The sequence below is a fragment of the Cryptomeria japonica genome, chromosome 2 (assembly GCF_030272615.1).
Source record: "Cryptomeria japonica chromosome 2, Sugi_1.0, whole genome shotgun sequence".
NCBI lineage: Eukaryota > Viridiplantae > Streptophyta > Pinopsida > Cupressales > Cupressaceae > Cryptomeria > Cryptomeria japonica.
This window is the reverse complement of record NC_081406.1, coordinates 568,152,910-568,165,880: the sequence shown is the minus strand read 5'-3', so window position 1 is coordinate 568,165,880 and position 12,971 is coordinate 568,152,910. Positions and strand designations below refer to the sequence as shown.

Here is a 12,971-nt window from a genome sequence, read left to right as displayed (position 1 = left end):
TATTGATTTCCCATGAAACATACTTAGATATTAGATTCCTTGAATCCATCATGAAGTTCCAAATGGCAGACCCCTTTGGAGGGTCTAAAATTGTCAACACTCTTGATGGTTGAGTGTTGTCCAAATATTTAGCTTGCATAATCTGGCACCATTTGGAGACAGGGTTAGTGTACATTTTCCAAATCAGTTTCCCTCCAAAGGCCTTGTTGCGATGCTTCAAATTGTGAAGTCCCACTCCCCCTTGGGATTTTTGGCATGACATATTTTCCAGAGAGGTTAAGTGGATTTTCCTTTCATTTGTCATATTACTATTCCATGGAAAATCTCTAACGAGTTTCTACAATTGTTGGATGACGGATGAGGGAGCTTTGAGGACATACATGTAATAGTTTGGTATTATTGTTAGCACTGACTTGATAAGAAGGATTCTTCCTGATAGTGAAAGCCATCTTACTTTCCAAGCTGAGATTCGCGCCTAGATTCTACCAATGACAACAGACCAATAAGACGGTTTGTTTGATCCCATAAAAAAGGGGATGCCAAGGTAGGAGGATGGCAATTGGTCCATTGAGAAGCCCAAGGTCTTGCATATTCTTAGTGACAAGATTGAAGGTGTGTTAAAAATGAAAATCTTAGACTTGGCAGCATTAATTTTCTGACCCAAAGCAGAAGAATAGATATCTAGTGTTTTCTTGATGAGCTTGGCTTCTTTTAGAGAAGACTTACCAAATAACAATGTATCATCAGCAAAAAGAGAGTGAGTGACTGTTATTGAAGTACCCGGAAGAGTGACAGCAAGCCAAAGCCCTTTTGAAGATTGAAAATTGATGTATCTACTCAAGGCATCTGCCATGAGAATGAAGAGAAAAGGTGACAAAGGGTCGCCTTGTCTTATGCCCTGTGTACCCTGAAAAAACCCTGAGGGATGACCATTTATTAGAATAGAAAAATGCGCGCTTGAGATGCAAGTTTTGATCCATTTGCACCATTTGTCTAAGAAGCTAAATTTTGATAATACTTTAAAAAGAAAATCCCACTTAACTCGATCGTATGCCTTCATCATATCAAGTTTGATGACAAACTTTTCTTGTTGGCTTTCATGGATAGAGTGTAAAACCTCATGCGCTACTAGGGCTCCTTCCATAGTCTCCCTACCAGGGACAAAACCCACTTGTTCTTGCGAGATGATCTTAGGTATAAGGTAGTGCATTCTAAGGTAAATGGCCTTAGTTACAATCTTATATATTGTGTTACAAAGAGAAATAGGTCTAAACTCTGCGAATGATGAGGGGGAAGGGGTTTTTGGGATGAGAACAATATTTGTTGCATCAAAACTTTTTAGCATTGCTCCCCTTTTCCTAGATTCTTCCATTACCTCTAATAGGTCAAAACCAATCATATCCCAACACTTTTGAAAAAAGAGGGCAGTGAACCCATCCAAACCTGGGGCTTTATATGGGGAAAAGGAAAATACCACTTTGTGGACTTCCTCCATAGTGAAGGGGGCCAGTAGGGCTCTATTATCATGGTCGAAGATCAGAGGTGGGATATATTGCAATAGAAGCTCAACATTATCCTTCCAAAAAGGATCTAAATTAGAGGGAGGGGGGGCTAGAAGATTCTTAAAAAACTTTACTCCATGTTCTTGAATGTCTGCTAAATTTTTAATCAATACCCCTGAGTCCTCATGCTTGATTGAGAATACAACATTAGATGCTTTTCTTTGTTTTGTGGAAGCATGAAATAATTTTGTGTTCTTATCTCCCTGCTTCAGCCAGAGCTCTCTTGATTTCTGTCTCCAATATTCTTCTGCTCTCTTACGGACTTCTTCCCACTCACTTTGAAGACCCTTCTGTGTAGAGTGCAGGAGCTAATCCAAGCCCTTGGAAATTATGTTTTGGTTAACTTCTTCCAGTTTTTGAGCAATGATTTTTTTTGAGCAAAAACATTCTTAAAGATCTTTCTATTCCATTCCTTAACCCGAACCTTAATAAATTGAAGTTTCTTAAAAAATTGGAACATCTTTGTTCCACTACATGCAAGGGCGGATACCCACCATTGTCTTAATAAAGCCTGAAAATGTGGATGTCTAAACCACATACGCTCAAACTTGAAGGAGGAGCCAAAAACCCGCATAAGGTTCTGTTTTTGCCATTCAAGGACAATTTGGATTGGGAAGTGATCTGATTCAGCAATAGGGAGAATGTTTGAATAATAACTGACCTGATTAAGGCCGCATTCCAAGGGAATGAAAAACCTATCGAGTCTCTCTGCAATTTGAAGGAAGCCTGATCTCCTGTTAGTCCAAGTGAAGAGACCATTATTGGGGATCACATCCAATAAGTTGTTTTCTATGGTGAAACTTAGAAAATCCTGCATAGATCGCGGGGGTGGGCAGATTCCTCCTTGTTTCTCCATATGAGACAAGATTGCATTAAAGTCTCCTCCAATGATGAAATTTTGTGCTTCTTGTTGTTGGAGTAACAGAGTCAGTTTGTCCCATAGGTCTTTCTTTTCCTGAGTGGGGATGGGGCCATAAACATTGAATACCGTAAATGTCATGTCATAGCATACTGTTTTCAACATTTGCCAGTTATGATCTTGTTCTAATAAGTGAACTTGAACTTTTTTAGGATTCCATAATGTGAGCAATCCTCCCGAGGCCCCAACACCTTGCATGTGGGACGATCCAAATGTGGATGTCCATTTAGCCACTGTTTTGTGATACATTTCCTGTGATAGCTTCGTTTCTTGGAGTAAAAAAATGTCAGCCTTTGAAGAATCAAGGTGAGATTTGATTCTCCCTCTTTTGTTAGGGGCATTAATGCCCATGACATTCCAGGAAATCATTTTCATTGTGAAGAGGGAGTGCCTTTTGCACTCCTTGTAATTCTTTTTGATACTTTAAATTTTCCGTCTAGAGTACTCTGCACACCTGCCTCTATTTCTTCTCGGATCTTCACAGAGTTAGGTTTTCTACCTCTCTTTTTTGGGGTTGTAAAGCCATCTGATTTCAAAGTGGGGCTCTGCTCAACCGATAAGGATTGTGCATAATCAAAAATAATTTTTTTTTCCTCACCATCTTGTGAAAGGGTTTCCATTTCTTCCTGCCTAATTGTCAGTAGTTGAACAACAACACCTTGTTTTTCGTAAGGGACACATTACATTTGTCATACTAACACCTTCCTCCTCTGCAATTTCCTCAATCATACTAGTAAAACTCAAATTAATTCCAACATTTGTAAGTTTTTAACATTTAAAATATATTAAGATATGTAATTTGAACTATTTTAAAATACATTTATACCAAAACCTTTTTGTCTTTATACGAGTCACACTAATTAATAATAAATAAAGATTAATACATAAGATGGCTCTTAAAATCAATTACACTAATTAATAATAATTAAAAGTTAATACATATGATAGCTCTTAAAACCAATCACACTAATTGATTATATATATATTGCACATACACATACATATATAATATCGGTTAAATCATTTTCAACACATAAAATAATCTAAAATACCAATTTGAGTTTAAAAATTAAATTGTTCAAAATATTAATAATATCTAAAAAAAATCTATTTTACATAATAAAATCTATATCTAAAAAGCCATTAAAAATTAATTTAGTATAAAATATTAAAAAGATCTAAATATTCAAATATAAAAATAATTGGAAAAAATTTAAAACAACTAAAACTCATTATTTTAGTATTCTTTTGAAAAAATCAATTTTCTTGATTAAAATTGAAAATTATTCAATAAAACAATTCTAATCTTTAAAAAAGATTTAAAATACTAAAATTTTAAACCTAAAATTTAAGAGCAAATTAAATTAAATATAATTAATTTCCTTAATATTATTAATTAAAAATTTGCATCTATACTTTAATAAAAATTTATATATATATATATATATATATTTTTTTTTAAATTTTAAATTTTAAATTTTGATTTGTTAATTTCTTTTTAATTAATAATAGTTAAAGAATAGTATATACATATATATATCATAATAAGTTGTGAGCTCCTTACCATATAGATTTCCGTTGGCTGCAATAGATCGGAGATAGAGATGTTCCATTAGTGTGAATGGGAGAGCAGAAGTGCAAGCAGGGCACTCTCAGCTGAAGATGGCAATTATATTTTTATCGCCGGTCTTCCCTTCTCCATCACTTCTACCTCACAGCTCCAGCAGGACTGTGTTTTCTCGCCAATGCCATGGCTGTGTTGCGGCTTTATCTGCCCCCGTTAAGCGAGAGGAATTGAGCGGTGGGAACTGGAAGTTGGGAAAGCTCCTGAAATATGTGGAGAGAGGGGATAAGGAGGAGGATTTGTTTGACAACGAGGAAGAAATGGCAGCTGCATACAGGGCAGTGCCGGAGGCTGTGTGGCGTTCCTTGTTGAAGGGGCTGTGCAAATGGGGGGATTATGACTCTGCTACCCGAGTGGTCAAATGGTTAGGAAAGCACAGGTTGATTAAGTCTAGGAAGGGGGAGGAGCTGATGTACTCCGTAATAATCCATAGTCTCAGCAAAGAAGGCCGACTGGAGGAAGCGTTGAATGTGGCGGAAAGCAGTGAGGCGCTGGGATATGTGACATACAATGCCCTCATTGAGGCCTGCGCTCGTAACGATCACTGTGAAAAGGCCCTCTCTATGCTTGCTAGAATGAGAAAGCAGGGCCTGCACTCTGATGCCATGAATTATAGTGTCCTAATTCAGGCCTTAATCAGAGCAAAGGCAGATTCTTGTGTTATTAATAAGTTGTACCAGGATATAAAGAGTGACGGGGTTGAATTGGATGCTAAGTTGTTCAGTGATTTAATCTATGCTTTTACCAAGGCCGGGGATGCTCACCAGGCTATGTTTTTCCTAGCGAAAATGCAAGGGCAGGGGTTAAGGCCAAGCAGTAGTATTTTTACTCATGTTATATCTGCTTTGGGGCAAAGTGGAAAAATAGCAGAAGCAGACGCCGTTTTTGAGGAAATGAAGAGGGCTGGGTTGCAGCCGAAAGTGAAAGCCTATAATGCTTTGCTAAAAGGATATTTAAAAGTGGGCGCTTTGGATGAAGCAGAGGCGATTTTAGTAGAAATGGAAAAGAATGGAGTAAAGGCGGATGAGATAACTTACAGTCTTCTGATGGGGGCATACGCCAGCGCCGGGCGCCTTGAGAGTGCCCGAGCGGTGATGGAGGAAATGGAGACTCTTCAGATTAAACCCAATGCTTTCATTTATGCGAAACTCTTGACCATTTTCCGCGATTGTGGCGAATGCCAGAAAGCTTTCCCGCTGCTCAAGGATATGAAGAATGCTGGGATTTCTCCTGATAGGCATGTCTATAATGTGATCATTGACACCTTTGGCAAGCACAACCACCTGGAACATGCAGTGAACGCATTCGAGAGAATGATGGCAGAGGGCATTGAGCCAAATGACGTCACATGGAACACCCTCATAGACTGTCACTGCAGGGCTGGCCAACATGAGCGTGCAATGGACATATTTCAGCTGATGCAGGAACATGGGTGTTCTCCCGGTCCAGAAACTTACAATATCACGCTTAAATCTTTGGGGCAACAGGAACAATGGGACCAGATCAAAATCACTCTCGCTAAAATGCAAAGTGAGGGTTTGCTGCCTAATATTATTACTTACACAACACTAGTGGATATATATGGCCAAGCTGGAAAGTTTCAGGATGCTGTAGAGATCTTGGAAGCTATGAAAATAGCAGGCCTGAAGCCTTCAGCGAGTGTATATTGTGCTTTAGCCAATGCCTATGCTCAACAGGTATGTTATGAAATTCATTCAGATTGTTCTGGAACTGCTACGTCCAGTAGCTATGCAACTTTACTTACCCGGAGTGAATTTATTAACCATTTCTCAATTGCCTCAAAACTACAAGAAAACATTCTTTGACTACTGTAATAATGCGTGCAGTCATCTGCCAATAGAAGAGAACCATCAACTAAATCAATACTCAGAAAACCATGTTATGGAACTCCTAATTCCGGAGGTTTGCGACTTTACTTTCCAGGGCCAAATATATTTTCTATTTCTGAGTAGCCCCAAAACTTTAAAAAACATTCTTTAGCTGCTGCCATAAAACATGTAATGCGACTTTACTTTCCAGAGCCAAATATATATTTTATTTCTTAGTGGCCCCGAAACTAGAAGAAAACATTCTTTGATCACTGTCATAAGGCATGCAGTCATCTGTCGACAGAAGAGAAGAAGCAACTAAATTAACACCCTGAGCAATTTATGTTATGGAATTCATTTGGATTGTTCTGGAACTGCTGGTTCCACAGGCTATGCAACTTTACTTTCCAGGGCTGACTTTATTTTCCATTTCTCATTGGCACCGAAACTTCAAGAAAACGTTATTTGATTGCTGCTGTAAGCATGTACTCATCTGCCGATGGAAGAGAAGAAGCAGCCAGAACAATGTAAACACCTGAACTGAATGCCTACAAAAGAAAACCAAACAGATCTAGAAATATTCCAGCAACAAGAATTTTATTTTTATTTGGTTCATAGATTCACATATTGAAATGCAGTTTATTGATACAGCATACTGGGTGCACGCAGCAGGCAAGTTTGAATGCCTTTAAAGCCCCTGAATTCTCAGCAGTCTGCATAACTGGACACTTAAAAAATCCTGGATATACTGCATGATCCTTACTGGGGGCACCCAGCAGGCAAGTTTGAATGCCTTTGAAGTTCCTGAACTGTCAGCAGTCTGCAAAAATGGACACTTAACAATCCTGGATATTCTGCATGATCCTGCTGGAATTCTGTACCATGAATTGCCTTGAGGGTTTCTGTCCCTAAGGTTTAGATTGACCAGCCTGTAGATTTCTGCCTCCAAACGTTCAGATCTGCTGAAAGCAGCTTCACATTACTGTGAAATAAATAGAGTTTGTTTGCAATCGTCAAATGTGCCTTCCCTTTTACCGTATGCCTTTTTTATGATCCCAGCTCCTGGCGATACTAAGTCATAGGTGGTAATTCCTCAAATTATGGCAGTTGATTAATCCTCAATTGATGGCAGTTGACCACTAAGCCCCTCCTTAAATCAACGGCAGTTAATTGATCAGTCTATCCCTCAATCAGATGGTGAATTAAACAATCAATTGCCAAAGCCACCCAATCAATGTGGAAACCAAACAGTTAACTGACCACCTTATCCCAGTACACTTCAGACCAAATTAACTGACCACACAACCATCTTATTTTAGTCCTAATTATTTGACAGAAACTACAAAAACACCCGTCTATGCTACTTCTACATTGACAGACCACTCTATCAAGACGGGGGACATTACAAGCAAATATTATCAAAAGCTGGCATTAAATGAAATCTATCTTATCCTACTTCTTTATAAATTTTATCTTCCTGTCAATCTCCTTTTGAGGTTGCCACCCCTTACGCTAAGTTTAAATCTAGGTCCATGGTCTCCTATAATTTTTTCAGAAAATTGATTTTGTACTGTCTGATGTTTTCTTTTATCAGACATCTCTACGTTGTCTGAGGTAGTTGCCACCCCCTAGACTAAGTTCAAATCTATGCCCATGGTCGGATGATTTTTTCAGAAGAGTGATTTTGTAGCATCTGAGGTTTTCTTTTATCAGATACCTTTACTTTGTCTGTGCTTTGTATGATTTACTTGATTAATAGTTTATTTACATATTATTGATACTGGCAACTTGGCAAGGAAATTTGCTTTCGTCACAAATAAATACACACAAGCAACATTTAATGAGATTTAAAAAGAAGATAACTTAAGGTGAAAATTGTGAAGGTAACCACTTAAAATGCATGATTTATCGATAAAGGCTTTCATTGTTGCTCATGCATAAAGCTCCTCCTCCTATCTGACAAGTGGTTCACTATTATTTGTACATCACCAGAGATTTCTTTAATCCCCAAATTTAGGACCTAACTTCGAAATGACTTTTTTCTAAGTAGTAGAGAAATTGACTCGATTATACACTTCTACACAGATTCTTAGAAGTCTGATGCAGGCAAGGCAGAGATGTAGGATACACCAGCCCCTTCCCTGGTACATGTATGGCTGTACCTTATACAAATACGGATATGTTACATCACAGATACTATACCTGGCCATACCCAAGAAGCCGCAGTTTTGTAGTCGTGCCTGATGCATAGGGATTCAATTGCTTAAAAAATTTGACCTGAATCTTATTAAAATTGTTAAAATTACTGAAAATTGTGGGGAAAAACTTGTTTTCTCTTTTGTATAAATAAACTTGCAAGCATAAGAAATTCCTATGTTAGAGTCTATGTTGGGCCCCAAAACCATTGCTCCACAATCCTATTACTCTATTCACTTTTAGAGCCAGGGATTTGTTGTTAATAATGTAAAACAAGTTTTCATCAACAGATTGAGGAGGGTTAAAGGTCAATCCCTGAGAGTGGGTAAACTCCCCTTCGCTTTGGGCTCAGTTAAACCCAAGAGAGTATTCTTAGAGGTAACTTTAAACAAGGTTTTTGTTACAGTCAAGGATATACACATATAATAAACCAACTACTAGTACCTGGATGAAAGTTTTGATACCAAATTTTGTTAGTAGACCAAAACTGACCTATTGCCATGAGCTTTATTAAGCTGATGTACACATGAAAAAACATGATTCTCAAGATGAACACTTTCAAGGTTTGCTTTAGATATTCCCTGGGTATAACAATGAATCATGAGGTGCATAGAAAACTACTTGCTACAGCCTACTTCCTAAGCTACTAGTTAAGGATTTGTTCATTCAAGGAATATGATTGAATCATTTATTAACAAGATTGGTGCCTATCCAATGGGCAACAAAGTCACAATTTGTCTTTAGAGAGAACAAGCTGAAATCACAAAAGAATAATGAGCAATATATTTACATATACCAAAAATGTGCTATCACATAACAAAACATATGCATTAATCCATCACCAAACTACATAAATCACATATAATATAGAAGAGATCATTTCAAGGCTTGTGCATTAGAATGTTGTTAAATTCATCAAATCTAGTATTACACTTAAACCAACAAATGTGGCAAAGAAGAACCCTAGCTTTGACTAAGGGATTCCTTTGAAAGTACACAAACTATCATAGAGACGTTTCATTACAGATGACACTTACAAATTTAACCTCCTTATGATTGTATAGATGTGTGGCTCCACAAATGGATTGGACTAGCATCATTTGAAACCCTAGATAGAGCGCAGCACTTGTAGGAGTTGTGGGAACAAAAACAACCAACCCGTGCAATGGAGAAGGAACTTGCATTTAAAGCAGTTAGAAGCCATGCCTTAATACCTATGTGGGAATCTGCTTTAGATTTAGAGCTTGTATTTATGGCAATCCATGTGATTGATGACTAGGCGTTGGTGTGAGAACCACTGGGAGTTGAAATATCTCAACCACCACATTAATGGTTGCATGGGTTGTCTTTTTTTCCAGTCACTGGAAGCAAATCTGAACCCTCTCCTTTGAGATGAATAGGTGTTTTTGGGCAAGAAAAATCTGATTGGGTAGTTGCAAGGTCATATTGGGTTATTAATAGTGTCTTGGCTCGAGTTGAGAGGTAGATGGGAGTGAACAATGCAAAACATGGGAGCTTTGTGGATTGAGAGTCAGGGAATCCTCATAAGTCATAACTATGACCAATGTTGAGGATTAAGGGATTAGGAGTAAGCCATGCCTCATGCCAAGGAATTCATCCCTTTGGTCATGCAAATAAGATTAGGTCCAAACTCACTGATCTTGTAAGTTAACATAGTGAAAAGTGTTAGGGATTGAGGTTTGGGGATACCTCATAACCAATACCATATTAGAAGTATTGTCACATCTTTGACTTTGAAAAAATGTATACAAAAAAATGTCGGAAGTTTGGATTAGGGATAGAGGATAGAGGAATCCTACATATGTTGTCAATGATGTTGCACAAAGTGAGGAAGCATACAAAGCATGTGAACTATTGGACAAAATGTGAAATGTGGGTTTATAGAAAAAGCACATAAGCTATTTGACAGAGTACCTTGATTGCATAGCAAAGGAGCATAGACAAGGCACATGAATTGTTTGACAAAATACCTTAATGAGGTGTTGTCATGCTGCACAAAAGTTGTAGTGTAGACAAGGCATATGAATGTTTTGACAATATATTTCAAAAAGATGTTTACTCATGGAATGGGATAATTGAAGGATATGCACAAAATGGAATTGATGAAAAGACTGATTCTTTTTGCAAACATAAAAACTAAATTATACAAGGAACAACCTTTCAAGAACTCTCCCTACCTTTGCTGTTACGAAAATTTTGAAACAATGTATGATTAATATTATCTATGAAAAATATGAATGAAAGGTTTGCTATTAGATATTATAGATGGAGAAGCTCTATAGACATGCGCTCCAAATGCGACTGCACATACAAGGCATGCAAATTGGTTGTCAAAAGGCCTCAAAGAAATATTATCTCATGGAATATGATGATTGCAGGATATGCACAAAACAGATTTGTTGGAAAGGATTAAGAACTTTTGCACAAATGCAATTGGCAATTGTAGAGCTAGATTTTGCAATTGTAATCGACACCTCCATGCTTGTGCCATTATGGGAACCTTGAAATAGGTAAAGGGACATTGAGTTGTTTTTTTAAACAGGCATGATAGACATTCATGCAAAAATGTGGATGCCTAGACATGGCTCAATTGTGAGTTGAGGATTACATAGTTTGTTTGTGGCCTCTATGCCATGACCTAAATGTAGCTGGGTGGAAATCTTATCTAGGAATAATATCAATCGAAACAATAATGCAAACCAACATTCAAATATGTAGTGGACTCTATTTCATGGCAATAACAGACAAAATCTTTAAACTGTTTGCTCTTACTTGCTAGAGTCTTCTTGAGCTATTTCCAGCTTGCACCGATCTAGTCTTCCTTCTAGCTTCAATGGTTCTACTAGACATCTATGCCGTTTTCCTTCAATAGAGGCAAATTTTCGAACGTTTTTTCCAATGCAAGAAAATGAGTCTACCCTTTTATCTTAATTTCAGCCAGGGTATAAAGAGAATGGGATCTTTCAAATGCAATTCCCCTTTTCCTTTATTCACCGCTACCATCAGCTAGTTTTAGCCTCCATAATAGAAATGTGCCATACTGGCTCCTCACTCCCATCCACTTGCAACAATTATAAGAAAAAGAGGTTAAAATAGAAAATATAATAAAGACTATAAATGCACAAAGGAAAACATTGAATTAGCAGTAGAATCGAATTATAAAACTCATATTAAATAATTCAATTGACGAAAATGATCCTAAGCTTGCAACTGACTTCCAACATAATTATTCTTAGTTCTTATTGTAATAAGGAACTTAAATTCATAATTGATTTTAAAATATTAAACTATTGTAATAGTCTTTTGACAACACCTAACACGCTCCTATGTGTTTATCATGCATCGACAAAAAGGTGCAAGTTTAAATTTGGGGTTAACACACAATACATAGATGAAATTAAAATACATGTAATTCCTCTCGGTACTTTGATATTGTTCTTGGTAGTCCTTATCTTAATGTTAAGGATTCTATTTTTATGAGAAGAGCTAACAAGTATAGATGGGTCAAGTATGGGGTTAACTACATAAATAAAGGGCACTAAAGCAGATCTAAAGTAGCTATGCGAAGCATTAATAAAACCATTAAGTTAATTCAAGAAACCAAGCATTTTTGTTTGCTCAATTGCTCTGTAATGGTATGCGTTTTGGCCTATAATGCAACAAGGAGTGGCAAGATTTGTTAGAAGTTGTAAACTACATTGCCTTTGCCTAAGTTACTGGTTCTGGTATGGGTATTAGATCCTGGTACAATGGACAACAATATATTTTCTTTGGGTATAGGATTGGGAATACCTATCTATCTATGTCTATCTATTTATCTGCATACACACACACACACACATACATATAAAAATGTAAAAACTATAAGAATAGTGGTACTCATAATTGGCAGTAAATAGAATATTTAAATGCCTCATTCATAATTTGCAAAACTGAAATTACTCATGTCTCAAAATGTCATTATACAATGAAAATTCAAAATTTCAATCAATATTTAATAGTATTCATATTCTTCATCAAAAGCATCAAGATATGCCTTCTATCCACAATTACCAAAAATGTGGTTACTTGGGTTTGCTTGAATAGGAGATTCACAGGTTCTCTTATCCTTTTCAATGGACTTTGTGAAAAAACTTGGGGAAGACTGGACAAAGTGAAAAACCCAAGAAATTTAGAGATTTTTAAGGATTTAAAACTCGTTTCATTCACCCTTTATTAAATAAGCCTTAAAGACACAATAACATCATCAAATAGAAGCTAATTTGATCACATACACAAGTACACATTGATCACAAAAGTATAAATGCAATTTGTAGCTGAAGGAAATAGTACACTTAGATATATAAATATTGTCAAATGTATACAAAACTCACGGAATATGAAATTCATGACCTCAAATGTTCCAAACAAATATCAAAACAATAACTAGAAATCTATGGCTCAAAGAAGCCCGATTCTTCCTACGAAGGTGTCTAAGGTAGGTCCTGGTGTTAAGATATAGCCCTCATGAATCTAACTAATGGTAAATCGGTTATTATTTGGAGAGTGATTTATTAACAGAGCATACAGTTTGGAAATTAAACATAAACAAACTAATTGTTATGAACGGTTGCCTCCGTAGGGACATGTCCATACTTGGCAACTGCCACGTATGGACATGTCCCTACGTAGGCAACCTTTCCTCTTGTATTTAAACCGGATTCAATGATGGAGACGATCAATAACTCACGACAATCAGTCTTCCAGAATCGCTGTCATTATTCTTTGATCCATATTTCACAGCATATTAAGAGAATAAATTAGACAGCCATATTACTCAT

General features: G+C 36.8%; 1 protein-coding gene across 2 annotated transcripts in view; it reads left to right on the top strand.

The window, feature by feature from the left end:
- Nucleotides 1-4,048: 4,048 nt before the first annotated feature.
- The window catches only part of LOC131043532 (pentatricopeptide repeat-containing protein At5g42310, chloroplastic), an 88,057-nt gene continuing 79,134 nt past the window's right edge, over nucleotides 4,049-12,971 (top strand). For both annotated transcript variants that reach the window (XM_057976743.2, XM_057976744.2), the window contains exon 1: nucleotides 4,049-5,802. In XM_057976743.2, the coding sequence (XP_057832726.1) occupies nucleotides 4,144-5,802 (1,659 nt within the window). In that variant the 5' untranslated portion in view covers nucleotides 4,049-4,143. The remainder of the gene's footprint in view (nucleotides 5,803-12,971) is intronic.